The sequence below is a fragment of the Elephas maximus genome, chromosome 12 (assembly GCF_024166365.1).
Source record: "Elephas maximus indicus isolate mEleMax1 chromosome 12, mEleMax1 primary haplotype, whole genome shotgun sequence".
Lineage (NCBI taxonomy): Eukaryota > Metazoa > Chordata > Mammalia > Proboscidea > Elephantidae > Elephas > Elephas maximus.
The window spans coordinates 47,750,273-47,764,921 of NC_064830.1; the positions used below are offsets into that span (position 1 = coordinate 47,750,273).

The following is a 14,649-nucleotide window of genomic DNA, read 5'->3' on the forward strand; positions in this document are numbered from 1 at the left end:
ATGGTGCTTTTCTCTAAAACTTTTGATTTCTACTATCTAAGATTATGACATAGCACAAACACGCTTAAGCAGCTCAGCTCATGTACAGCTCACACACACACATTACAACAATTAAGCGTGCAGGCTCTGGCTCTAGATGCCTGGGCTTGAATCCCAGTGTTGCCATTAATTCACTTACTTGTATGATTTAGTGCTAGGTATCTAACCATTTCTGTGCCTCAACTAATCCTACCTACAAAATGAAGAGAGTAGTAGTACCTATCTCACACAGATGTAAATATTAAATGAGATAAGGAATGTATAACACTTAAAATAGTGTCAAGTACATACAGGTATCTCAATACGTGTTAGCTATTATTAGTGATACGTGGGTGGGAGAAGCACTGCCTTTAGCTTAGGGCAGAATCTGTCTGAATTTTGGAAAAACACCTGAGGAATGAGTAAAGATGATCCGGCCATCTCCTAGAACAGGCCAAAAACTCTAAGTTAACTAGATCCTTTGCGTAGCTGCTCTTCCTCCTGCTTTTGTAAAGGCAGTTTTATGTGATGGAAAGAACAGCTGAACTTCCGTATTTCTCCTTCTCCCTCTCTTCTATGGGCCAGACACAAACATAGATGTTTTTACTCTCTAGGAGCTTAGCGTCGAGTGTAGGAAATAAATGCGTAAACAACTATAACGTAGGATGATTAAGCAAATGAATGGAGGTATGAACAAAAAAGCATTGTGGAAAAATAGTATCCACAGGGTGATGTAAGACACGTGAAAGCGATACTCATATATTCCTATTGCTAATCCTTCCAGGGCCCACTTTAACATTTACTTCATCCTAGAACATCTGAGGACCTAACCTGGTGGAACAGTTATGTACAAGACCCCTTATGCGCAACGTTAAACTTTCTAGCAGAGTAACACCCCCTTGCTTCTGACACGCGCAAACCCGGGCTTCAAACATGGGTTACTGCAGTCTAGGCTTCCCGGTTAGCGGAAACATAAGGAATTGCTTGCAAAACCAGGTAATGAAGCCAAGCAAACAAAATTGATGTGGGAAGGACCCACCACGGCGTCTGCGGAGCGGCGAAGAGCCCGAGTGCCGGCCAGGGCTGGGCGAAGGCCAACCCTGCCTACGTACGCCCTGCGTAATGGGAGCTTCCTCGGCGCCGCAAATCCCCCAAACCCTCCGTGGCGCCTGCGCCGCTGCGGCGATTCGGCGCAGTAAAAGCGGAGGGAAAGGGCGACGCACCTGCGCTAAGGCAACCGCGGCGACGGCGGGGACGGCAGCGGCGAGCTGAGGGCAGTGCGATTGCGCCAAGGCCGGGGAGGCGAGGGGAGCCGCGAAGGGGTGCGCGGCGCGCCTGCGCGGACGGCTGCGTGGCGCGGCGGCGGGGAAGGGCCGTGTGGAGTGGCGCTGCGGGTGGGGCCTTGGCGGCGCTGGTGAGCTTTGCTGAGTTGGGCGGTGCCGAGGAGGAGGAGGAGGTGGCGGCTGGGTCTTACGAGGCCCGGTTCGTGGAGCCCCGTTTGTTTATTTATTTATTTATTTGTGTGCCTCCGAGTGTGCGCGCGCTCTCGCTGCTCGGTGGGGAGGGGGTGGGGGGAGGGCCCGGGTAAAGGGGGAGTGGGGACCGGGGTCGAAACGCCGCGTGACTTGTAGGTGAGAGAACGCCGCGCCGTCGCCGCAGCCTCTGCCGCCGAGAAGCCCTTGTTCCCGCTGCCGGGAAGGAGAGTCTGGTGCCGACAAGATGGCGGACGGGGAGCTGAATGTGGACAGTCTCATCACCCGATTGCTGGAGGGTGAGTGCGGAGCCCGGGCCGGCCGGGGCTGGTGGGAGGGGGCAGCGCCTTCATCCCCTCGCTCCCCCTTTTACCGCCGAAACCCGAGGGGGACCCTCCTTTCCGCCCCGTGAGCAGGGTCTCCGGAGGGAAGCGGAGCGAACCAGCCGAGGCATCCGCGGAGGAGGGGGCGAGGAGGCTTGTTGGCGGGGGGAGCGGTCTCCGAGAACTGGGGCTGGGGGAGGCTGTGCCCCGTGGGCCACCGCGTCGGGCTCCTGGGAATAATTTTCTTCGGGGCCCAGGAGCGCTAGTCTGGGGTGTGAGCAGTCTGTCTGCGGGGAGACAGCGTTTAAGAAGAGAAGGGCTGCTGGGTTCTTGCTGTTGTGCTCGCCTCCGGTGACCCTTTCCAAGGAGGGGGCGAGGATGCGTGCTGGTGTGCATTGGACGTCCGTGAAATGTGTGTTTTCTATTCTGCATTGGCCTTTGCTGCCTCAAATTGTTCCGGAAGTGAATTTTAAAAAATCTTCTTAATATGATTGTTAACCTGCCGTTCAGCGTGTTTACATGATGTTATAGAACGAACTCTTTTAAGGAGAGGATAAAATTAGCGGGGAATACCTAGCATTTTTTATTTAGTTTTTTAAAAATATGTAAAAACAAAATCCTTGATCGGGTTGAAGACTCACGCAAGAAATCCGAAAAGTGGATACGTTTTGTGAAGGGATTGGGCTTTGGGTTTGAGAATTTAACAGCTTTAAACGGAATTTAATTTCTGAACAAAGTTAGTAAAGGTCTTTCGTAAAGCTTCTCTTGTATTTGAAAGGTATTTACAGGTTTTATCCACATTTTAAGTTTCTGGCCCTGCTAGTTTTTATTGAATAGTTTTATGTTGGTGGGAGGAGGGTTGGGGAAAAGGGAAGAACTGATTTATTGCAGGAAAATTTTCAAAATTAATCGCAGTCTTCTGCCAATGACTGGTTTTCCCTAAAATTTACGCCATCGCTAGTTGTTTTATAAGTGTGTAGAAAAGAAATTAGGTCTTTTTAAAAATTTAGAGTTCTCTTTGTCAGGTGCAGTCAAAGGATTGTATATACATTAACTGCCATTTGCTTTCCAGTTATTTGGATATAATTGTTTACTACAGTGAAGCAGTATGTATTTAAATTTGGAAAATGACCAAAGAAGGTTGTGTGATTTGGGGAGGATACTAGTTCCTTTTTTTCATCTAGTTTGTCGATATCTAAAACCACATCAGTTCTGGTGTACCTGTTGTGTAATCAAATACAGTATATTTGCTCCAGATGTAAAAACCTTCCAACAGTCTTAAGACTGACTAGGAAGCAAAGTTTTACCAGGAACTCTTACTTACCTTTTCCTTTACTATCAAATTATTCCTGGGAGGCCCCCTGGTGCCGGTAGTCAGTGTTCACTACTTCATACACGAACGTGAACATCTTGCTGGGTCTTTAACTGTGAGATATTTGTTGTGAAAACGATTGTATAGATTTTGTAATTGTGCATTGTCGTAAGAGGGAAAAACAGTTTTTTAGAATTTTAGTATCTTGTCAACCTTTAGGGACGTTTAGGCCTGCCACTATTTTTGTACCTGTTAAACCTTGCGAGTAAACTTAAATATTTTTAAAATCTGATGTTTGTATCTCAACTTCTTTATATGTTTATTTACTTATATATTTATATACTCCATGGGCGTAAAATACAGTATATTTGCTCATTTAAAAATGCTTCAACTGGAACCTTTTAAGTCAGATCCACTTTTTATGATTATACTTAGGAAACTTCACTAGTGGATTTTCCAAGGTTATTGGGAAGAAAAGATGGTGGAAAAAATAGCCTAAGTGATTCCGTTTGTTTTTGTGTATGCAAATTTAAATGTTTCGTTTTCTTTTGGTGTTATTCTAGTCCAGTTACATTTTCCCTTTTTAACTTAAGCATTTATTGACTTCCTCTGTACCAGGCACCAGGAATCTAAAAACAGTCTTTCTCTTTACTCAAAGTGCCCTCAGTCTAAACAAGTGATTCTCCAGCTTTTTCCAGCCTCCTTTGTCAAGAGTTTCATTAGTTCCTAATTTCTAAGGAAGCGTATTTAGTTTGACAGTGCCTTATCCCTGAGATTCTCAAATTCTCCGCCCCCCATCTAGACCCATTCAAAGATATGTCCAAAGCATACTTAATTTTTCTAGTAAGTAATTGTTTATAGTCTTCAAATAAGATTTGTTTTTTGAATACCTTGATTTTCAGTGGTGGTACATGCTAACTAAATTTAACTCAAATTCAAATAATGGTCTTTTGTAAGCCAGTAGACTACGGTTAGGAGTTTGTTTTCAAAGTTTCAAATAAAAGTGCAAGTTAAAAGTTGGCCAGAGTTTCTCTACATTAGGGAAACAAATTTAGAGGGACATGATCTCATTTTAAAATGCTAATTATAGCTCTGCAACATATTCTTGATTGTTTTGTGCTGTATGAAATTGTCTATCAACTATAAAATATTTTATGAGTTGCATTGTGTTTTTCTTTTTCAGATAGGCATACTTTATACCTATCATTGCATTTGGAACATTTTAGTAAATGGAAAACAATGTACACTTCAGTATGTTTTCTTGGGTTAAGTTTTACATAAAACTAAAATCTGAAGATGTACCATACCATACCAGTAGTGATCCGGCTGCCACATTCTTGTGGCTTATCATAGTGCTCTTGACTGATTATTTAAATTGAAACTGGTTCATTTGGGTAGCCTGGAAAATCCAGTAAAAGGTTTTTACTTAGATCAGTGATTCTCAAAGGAATTAGGATGGGGATGGAAGTATAGCAGAATCACCTAAGGAACATTTTTCAAGCTATAAATATGGAGTTTATTTTGGAACAGATGAGATAGGATGAGTAGAAACTGGTGTACGGGCAGTCCCTGTGTTACATACGAGATCAGTTCCTGTGTCTTAAATGGAATCTGTAGGTAAGTCAGAACAGTTGCATGCAGGTCTTACTTAGCCTTAGTTTAGTCCAAGAAATAGGGGCCCTGATGGCACAGTAATTAAGTGCTCAGCTACTAACTGCTAACCCAGAGGTCGGCAGTTTGAACCCACCAGGCGCTCCACAGGAGAAAGATGCGGCAGTCTGCCTCCGTAAAGATTCACAGCCTTGGAAACCCTGGGACAGTTCTGCTCTGTCCTGTAGGGTCGCTATGAGTCGAAATCAACTCCATGGCGGTACGTTAGTGCAAGAACAGGCTCAAAGCTTTTTTAGTGATTTAAAAGCTGCACGTGCAGCAAGTGAAGGTGATTGTTGGCTCGTCCTTTTCAAAGTGAGGGTAAGTTTACGTAACGTTAAAGGGCAAGTATGGTTGCCCTCCAAGGGTCATAACCTGGGCTGTATTTAGGAGGTTAGTGTGATAAACTTAACAGTTATTGAGATAGTACCACCTCTGTACCTGTCATGGATTGAATTATGTCCCTCCCAAAATGTGTGTATTAACTTGGTTTGGCCATGATTCCCAGTATTGTGTGGTTGTCCTTCATTTTGTGATTGTAATTTTATGTTAAAGAGGATTAGGGTGAGATTGAAACACCCTTACCAGGTCACATCCCTGATCCAATGTAAAGGGAGTTTCCCTGGGATGTGGCCTGCACTGCCTTTTATTTTTCTAGAGATAAAAGGAAGGAAAGCTAGCAGAGAGTAGGAAGCTCATACCACTAAGAGAGGGCTTCCTTTGGACCTTAGGTTCCTGTGCTGAGATGCCCCCAGACCATGGGAAGGCTGATAACAGGGACATTTCTTCAGAGCCAGGGACATTCCTCCAGAGCTGACAGAGAGTGAAGGCCTTCTCCCAGAGCTGATGCCCTGAATTTGGACTTGTAGCCTTCTAGGCAGCAAGGGAATAAATTTCTCTTTGTTAAAGCCATCCAGTTGTGGTATTTCTGTTACAGCACCACTAGATGACTAAGACAATTCCCATCCACTGCCTTCTAAGCTAGACCTGATCCAGGTGTTAAAAAAACTGGGCTCTCCCAGTTGATGATAATTAATATATGCCCATGGTATTAAAAAAAAAAAAAAAAAAAAGCCCAGTGCTGTAGATTTGATTCTGACTCACAGGGACTCTAGAGGACAGAGTAGAACTGCCCCATAGAGTTTCCAGGCAGCGGCTGGTGGATTTGAACTGCCAGCCTTTTGGTTAACAGCTGAGTTCTTAACCACTGTGCCACCATGGCTGCAGTATATATAAAACTATGCATGTACGTGTGGATATCTGGGATTTTCTTTTTTCTGAATGTAAAAGTAAGGCGTGCTTATTGTAGAAAATATGAGAATTAGTGAAATATATAGGAAAAAAATAAGTCCCCGTAACTCCACAATCCAGACATAACCCCTTTTGAAATTTCGGTATATTTTTGTGTTCACATACTTTACATAATTAGAATATTCTTTTTGCAGCTTTATGAGTTTTTCGTATAGCGTTATATCGTGAACATTTTTTTCTTGTCATTGAAATATTTTCAGAAAGACTTCAAAGCCGTTTGCTGTGTTGTAGAAGTTTTCCCAAAGTGTTTATAACTTTACCAGAAACACTGAGCTTGAATATTACAGCAGGAGTTGTAGAATATTAACACTGTGTAAGCTTCCTTGGCAGTATGTGGTTTTGTTTCTATTTTTGATCCACTAATGGCTTTATTGGTTTTGGTTTAGTGGCTTTATGGAGCCCTGGTGGCACAGTGATTAAGAGCTCAGGCTGCTAACAAAAGGTCAGCAGTTCAAATCCAGCAGTCATTCCTTGGAAACTCTTTAGGGCAGTTCTGCTTTGTCCTGTAGGGTCTCTATGAGTTGGAATCTACTTGATGGCAGTGGGTTTGGGTTTTTTTGTTTTTAGTGGTTTTATGGTGCCTTAGTGGCGCAGTGGTTAACCCTCGGCAACTAACCAACAGGTTGGCAGTTTGAATCACCAGCTGCTCCTTGGAAACCCTGTGAGGCAGTTGTGCTCTGTCCTGTAGGGTCACTGTGAGTCAGAATTGACTCTATGGCAATGAATTGGTTTGGTTTTGGTTTAGTGGCTTTATGGAAATCTTGGGATGTAGTGTTCTTGTTTTCACTTGACCTCAACTTGTCAGATGTCTGACTTTATGAAACTACTGTGATCATTTAGGAATCCCTGGGTGGCACAAACAGTTAAGCGCTCAACTAGTAGCTGAAGGATTGGTAGTTCAAACCCTTCCATAGGCACTTCAGAAGACAAGCCTGGCAGTCTGCTTCCAAATGGCACAGCCTCAGAAGCCCTATGGAGCAGTTCTGCTCTGCACATGGGGGGTTGCCTGAGTCCAGATCCACTCAGCAGTAACAACAACATGATCGTTTAGTGTATTTCTCCTTTTCTTGTGAATCATGTACTCTTAAGATTCAGTTAAGCTGACAGACTAAGTAAGTAGGAGGTTTTCCTCTTATGGGTCCGTTTGGAGGTTAAAAGAAGACTGTATTTGAAAACCAGAACAGATTAATGAAACTACATTAAACCTTTTTCTTTTTTTTTAAGTAACAGCTTTAAAGAAACCAAAACCAAACTCAGTGCCATCAAATGAACTCTGATTCATAGCGACCCTATAGGACAGAGTAGAACTGCCTTCATAGAGTTTCCAAGGAGCGCCCGGTGCATTCGAACTGCCTACTCTTTGGTTAGCAGCTGTAGCACTTAACCACTATGCCACCACGGTTTCCAAATAACAACTTTACTGGGATATAATTCATATGTCACATAATTCATCTGTTTATGGTATACAATTTAATGGTTTTTAGTATGTTCACAGAGTTGTAGAACCGACACCACAGTCAACTTTAGAACATTTTTGTCACCTCCCCCTCGCCCCCAAGAAAAACCTTTTACCCATTAGTCACTACCCTTTTCCCCCTACTCTCCACCCAGCCCTAGGCAATCACTAATCTACCTTCTCTCTCTAGATTTGCCTGTTCTGGACATTTCAATAAATAGAATCTTATGGGATCTTTGATGACTGATTTCTTTCACTCAGCATAGTGTTGTCAAAGTTCAGCCATGTTGTTGCATGTATCACTACATTCCTTTTTATAGGAATAATACTCCACTGTATGGGTAATACCACATTTTATTTATTTGTCTGGCAGTGGACATTTGGGTTGTTTCCAACTTTTGTCTATTACGGTTATGCTATGAACATTCATATACAAGCTTTGTGTAGACATGTTTTCAGTTCTTTGGGTATATGCATAGGAGTGGAATTGCTGTGATTAACCTTTTGAGGAACTGCCAGATTGTTTAAATTTAAAGCCCCTTTTCTGGTTAAATTGTTTCTTTTTTGACCCCAGCAGCCAAGGTTAGGCAGGTTGAAGGAAGTGCTAGTTGCTGCCCTCAGCTTCAACTTGATGGGGAGAAGGGAGTGTTGTGGTAGATCTGAGGCCAGACCTGATAAAAGGGGTAGGCAGGGGAGTAGGGGCAGTCATTTCAGGGATATTTTTAATTATTATTATCTCTTCTTAGATGAGAGGTTAGAGGAGGCATAAAGATGGTGGTGTAATTTTTAACGGATTCAGAGATTAAGTTTATTTTTTCGTTAATTAGTTCTAGCAGATGAGGGAAACTTTGACAGCTTGAAGAAGTACCCTGGAAGTGTTTCATTTTGCTACTTGAATGCAAATAGCATTTAAGAAGCTGGAACTTTTCTGGTAACTGTCTGGGATTCCCTGACTGTATCTGTTAGATACCTAGGTCTGAATAATCATAGTTTGTATGTCAGTTATGCTTTCCAGTAAAAAAAGCATTTTGTTTAAAAAAAAAAAAAAAAAAGTGGCCAAATCAGCTTGGAACTAAAACAGTCGTGCACTTGCTTTTCTTTGAGACAGCCGTTGTACTTTGTTACACAGCTGAAGTACTTGATGAGTACTTTCCATTTCATCATGCAGAATATTAAAAAGATGTATGTGTACCCAGGAGTCAAAATTCAATAAAATTGATAATTTTTACTGCTTCATCAAGGGTATTCTTAAGTGAAGCTGGCATGTGTTTGTTTTTTGCTGCAAATGTGTGTCACTAAGGAACAAAACACAGTGACTGCCAGCGTACTTTGATGCCACTGATTTGATTTGTGTTAAAGTGCCAGCAGTTTTACCCACCATTGCTTTTGTCCCATCAATGTAGCTGTCAACACAGATCACACTTGGAGAGCCGTTGGGCTAGGGCACTCCTTTCTCTGTTCCTGAAACATCTAGTCCTCCCGCATCTATCACTTTTCTTCTCTACTCATTTCCCCTTACGGTGCCTGTTTGTTTACCAGTATACCTGAAATGATTTTTTTTTTTTTTTTAGCTTATGGTGACTCATAGACTCCATTGAAAATTCATGAGCATTATAGCCCTTCTCAGAACAGTATGTATGTATGAACACACCCAATATTACACATAATTTGGGATATTATATAGAGCTCCTGAAGGCTACCTGTGGGCTCTGAACCCACATTGATTATTCATACCAGACATTCTTAAGGCGAATTGAAATTACAGCAGCTGCCTAATTCCTCCATTTAAAACCCAAATTCCACATGTTAGCCAATTTAAAAAAATATGTTATTTTTCTTCCCTTCTGTTTCTTAAAGCAGAAATTTGTGCTAAATATGGAGGAATTGATGGGAAAAAAGATTGAGTAAATCTTAATTTATGTTAACTTTGCCATTAATTGGTATGTAACCTTGAGTGAATCTTTTTTTGGGGGGGGCGGGGTTAAGTGGGAGTTAAAATATCAAAGGTTAATTCAAATTACTAAAATTTCATGCAGCAGACATGCTTAAAGATGGTGGAATCGGTCCCTTTTTATTACCATCCTTTCCCTTTTAGAAAAGGCAGTTGTTGGTAAGAAATTGGAGCACAGTGGTTAAGAGCACGGCTGCTAACCACAAGGTCGGCAGTTGGAATCTACCAACCATTCCTTAGAAGCCCTATGGAGCAGTTCTACTCTGTCCTAAGGTTGCTGTGAGCCAGGATCAACTTGACAGCAGCAGGTTTGGTTTTTTGGTTTTGGTTGGGTCAGAAATTGCTGGAGAAAATAATGGTTACTGAAAGATAAAATTGTAGGTGTGTGTATACGCGCAGTTTTATATGTATACATACATATACACACACACCCCCTTTAAGTTAAAAGAGATCTGCATTGAAAAAGTTTTATGTAAATATATGAAATTCAAAATATGGTAGTTGAATATAATTTCTTAAAATAGAAGAATGGAATTGTTTTGGGGGGGGAAATAACATTTTGCTTATTTGACATTCGAAGTTAATATTCCCTATCATATCTAGAACACTTAGTTGTGCTCCTGAGGAACGTGTACGTAGATCAAGAGGCAATTGTTCGCACAGAACAAGGGGGTGCTGTGTGGTTTAAAGTTAGGAAAGGTGTGTGTCAGGTTTGTATCCTTTCACCATGCCTGTTCAATCTGTATGCTAAGGAAATAGTCCGAGAAGCTGGGTTGTATGAAGAAGAACAGGGCATCAGGATTGGAGAAAGACTCATTAATAACCTGTGTTATGCAGATGAGACAACCTTGCTGAAAGTGGAGAGGAAGCACTTACTGATGAAGATCAAAGATCACAGCCTTCAATGCGGATCACACCTCAACATAAAGAAAACAAAAATCCTCATAACTGGACCAATAAGCAACATCATGATAAACAGAAAAGATCGAAGGATTTCATTTCACAGTCAACACCCATGGAAGCAGTAGTAAGAAATGAAAAGACGCATTGCATTGGGTACATCTGCCGCAAAGGACCTCTTTAAAGTGTTGACAAGCAAAGATGTCACTTTAAAGACTAAGTTGCGCCTGACCCAAGGCATGGTATTTCCAGTCGCATCATATGCATGTGAAAGGTAGACAATGAATATGGAAGACTGAAGACGAATTGATGCCTTTGAATTGTAATGTTGGCAAAGAATATTGAATATACCGTGGACTATCAAAAGAATATACAAATTTGTCATGGAAGAAGTACAACCAGAATGCTCTTTAGCAGCCAGGATGGCGAGACTACGTCTTACATACTTTGGATGTGTTGTCAGGAGGGGTCGGTCCTTGGAGAAGGACATCATACTTGGTAAAGCACAGGGTCAACAGAAAAGAGGAAGACCCTAATGAGTTGAAGTGACACAGTTGCTGCAACAATGGCCTCAAGGATAACAACGATTGCGAGCATGGCACAAGACCAGGCGGTGTTTCGTTATATTGTAGGTAGGGTTGCTATGAGCCGGAACCAACTTGAGGGCACCTAACAACAACAACAATATCATAAAAACTGATTGCAAATGAGTTAATGCTGACCTGTGGTGGGATTTTACATATTTCCTCTTGGAAGATCTTTTCACAGAGATTGTTGTTTTTAGTTGCCATGGAGTCAGTTCTGGCCCATGGCAACCCCAGGTACCGCCAGGTACTGATGTCAGTCCCTGAACATGATTTTAATTGAGCGTACAGAAAGCATTTATAGAATTCTGTTAGGTTCTTTTCTTGATATTTTCTTGTTAACATGTTATTACATTGCAGATTAATCATTTCTCATACAAGGTTAGGTGGAAGCTCCTTAACCACACAATTAAATGGATTCTGATATATGGAAATTTCCTTTGCACTTGCGTCAAGGTCCAAAAAGCAATGCTGCAACTGTGTGTAGTTTGACCTCCAAAAATTATTTTGTTGCAGATTTGTGCGAGAATGAACTTGTGACTTCTCGTTTCAACTTTTGGTAGCATAAATGTATAAGCAGTTTGATATTACTTGTGACTCAGACATTAGTTGTCGAAATGACTTAGGGTATAATTTCATATATAAGCATTGTTTTACCTTGCTGTTTTAGGTTGAATTCCTTAAGAAATGTGAAATCTGCAGCAAAAGCTAATTGCAAAGCCATTCAATACTTGATAATAGTGACTGAGGTTAAGGGTGGTTCTTCTCATTCAGAAAAATGTCAGTCTTGGCCCTGAGCTCAAAAAAAAAAAAAAAACACAATGAAACTTTACCACTGCTAAGCCATGGAGCTGCTGTGTGGTAGGACAAGTCAAAATAATCACTTCCCCTGACAAATTTTTACAGAACTACAATGGTTAAGTCCATGAGAACAAATGAAGTTCACCATTGATACTTCTGGTTCAGATAACATGTAGTAGATTAAAATGTTTTTACATAGAGTAGCTGCTGATGAATAACCATAGGCTTTAAATGCCTTACATTTTCACAAACTTTATAAATTTGTCCAGCTAAGCCTTATTTGGAGGCCTGGTGGTGCGGTGGTTAAGAGCTCATCTGATAACCAAGAGGTCAGCAGTTCAAATCTACCAGCTGCTCCTTGGAAATTCTGTGGAGCAGTTCTCTGTCCTGTAGGGTCGCTATGAGTTGGAATCAACGTGGCAGCAGTGGCTTTTTTTTAAGCTTTTTTCTGTTCAACATATTTTTGCCACCATCAGTTGTAATACATCTTAGCAGAGTCCGCTTGAGGTTGTTCTAAATTAGTTTTTTCTCAGCTTCTTTGAAAATATTACCTGTAGATGTCCCACATAGACTATTCATAGAAGCCAACTTTTCAGTCACTTCAAATTCAGTATTGACTCCTCTAATAAGCAACAGCTGAGCGGTGTCAGTAACGTCTGTCAGCTCATCAGGAACCAAAGAAAAACCGTGAAATCATTTGTCTTGCTTTTTTTTTTTTTTAGTTTATTGATGTTGTCCCAGTGTCCTCAACTCTTCAAGCGCTGTTCTTACCAAGAATTTACTAAACAAGTTTATTTTCTCAAGACGCATTTCTCTACCTTCTCAAATCACATGATTTAACTAACACATTATAGTTAAATGGCTTTACTCACTTGGCTAACAAATTAGCCAGTTGGAAACTTATTTTGGTAGCAACTTCATTTTTATTTTTTTGTGAAGAAATTCTGGTGTGATGAGATATTCTGTTTTAAATTTTCTTAATTTTTCTGATCATTGTTTTCCTGTGATGAATGTTTAATCTGGTAATGTGGGCACAAATTGTGTTCTTTTAGCACAGTTATAATGTCATCAGAACAGTGCTTTGTCAGCTGACTTTATATTGGAATAATCCACACTGTACTGTGCCTTAAAAGCACAACATTCAAAGTCCATGTTTCTTTTCTTGTATGCACTGGCAATAAACATAAAATGACGTCCTATGGCAGTATGCATGGGATTCAAAATGTTGTCAGAGTTGTAAGTATATCTCTTCGATTGATAATACACTGAACAGTGTGAAGCAATGAGAATGCCATATACAGTCTCTATCGCAAGTGTTCACCTGTCATTAAAGTGCAAAAGCTCCCATAGGTAGTATATAAATGAGTGATTGTGTTCCACTAAAACTTTATTTATGGACACAGAAATTTGAATTTCATTTTTTGTGTGTGTGTGTGTGTGTATCACAAAGCATTGTTCTTTGTGTTGTTTTATTTTCCAACCATTTAAAAAATTATAAAAATCACTCTTAGCTCACAAACCATGCAAAAGCAGGCAGTGGTCCAGATATGGCCTACAGGCCGCCATAGTCTTCTGAACCCTAGTGCTGTATTTTTTCTCCTTTCTGATGTAAACATGGTGGTGCAGAAAGATTAACTTACTAAGAGCCAAGAGACCTTAATTCTCCCACCAAAGTTGTGTGACTGGTTAAGTCAGGTAAAATATGAGGTTAAAACTCGTGTTGTCTAGTCCTTGATAAGGTATCCTTCAGATTCTTTGATTATTTGAATTTCTAGTGTGTAACCCATGACTATATTTTGCATGTCTCTTCTGTTCTTACTTGAGCAGACATTTCATTGTTGTAGAGCCACCAACACAGGAAATTCTGGAGGGGTTATGTTTTTTAAGTGAAGGGAAGCACCCAACATGAGCCTACCAGTCACTCTGACTTTTTCCTAGAGACATTTCCTAGTTTGTGGCAGAGGGGACTAGTCTTACTGGTCTAGCAAGACAGATGTTGAAGTTTGGGGCTGCCAAAGAAGTTTAAAATTAAATGGCAAAATCCAGGAGCACATAGACACTAGTATCAAAATCTACAGTCAGGTCTCCCTAAAGCCATTGATTGACTCATAAGCTGTACGTGTACGTATAAGATTCCAAGAAACGCAGCAGAAAATGGTACCTGAGAACCTAAAGATCTGAGCAGAGTGTTCAGCATCCCCCTGGTGCCCAGGAGGCAAAGTTTGAAGTTCATACTCCGCCAAGTTAGAATGACCTTTTTATACCCTGGGTTTTCCATTAGGACCCCATTGGTGCCACTTCCTAAGATTGAGGGCAAAACTGAAATAGACCAGCCCTCAGGACAATCTAGGTGAATCACTGGTATTCTTATCTTCTGCCAAAAGGAAATGACCCTCTTTAGAAGACGATGTCATCCAGAGCCTCTACTGTTTTTCATCCATAACTCAATATTCCATGCAGTGAAATATTAATAAGGCTAATAGAACTAAATGACCAAAAATCAAGAGAAAAACTATGGAAACAAACCTACAGGTGATTCAGATATTAAAGATACTACACAGAAATTTTTATATAACTGATCAATATGTTCAAGACTTAAAAGAGGAAAAGATGGAGAACATGATCAGAAACTTAGAACCATTAAAAAGGAGTCGAGTGGAAACTTTAGAATTGAAAAAAAATACAAAACTAAATTTCAGAATTTGGCAGTTGTGTTTGGTAGCAAATTAGAGACATCAGAATAGGGGATTGGGAGCAGAGCCAAGGTGGTAGTCAGATGCGCTACCATTCCTCTGCAACGACGACCCAAAAAACCAAGAACAGATACAGACATCAATCCTGGAAACCTGACCTTTAAACAAAGGGTTAAAG

General features: G+C 40.9%; 1 protein-coding gene across 2 annotated transcripts in view; it reads left to right on the forward strand.

Moving 5' to 3' along the window:
• The first annotated feature begins 1,350 nt into the window (after positions 1–1,350).
• PPP1CB (protein phosphatase 1 catalytic subunit beta) overlaps positions 1,351–14,649 on the forward strand; it is a 48,962-nt gene continuing 35,663 nt past the window's right edge. The window contains exons 1-2 of one of the 2 annotated variants that reach the window (XM_049905107.1): positions 1,351–1,432; positions 1,650–1,789. In XM_049905107.1, the coding sequence (XP_049761064.1) occupies positions 1,738–1,789 (52 nt within the window). In that variant the 5' untranslated portion in view covers positions 1,351–1,432; positions 1,650–1,737. The other variant, XM_049905108.1, reaches the window with a different exon arrangement.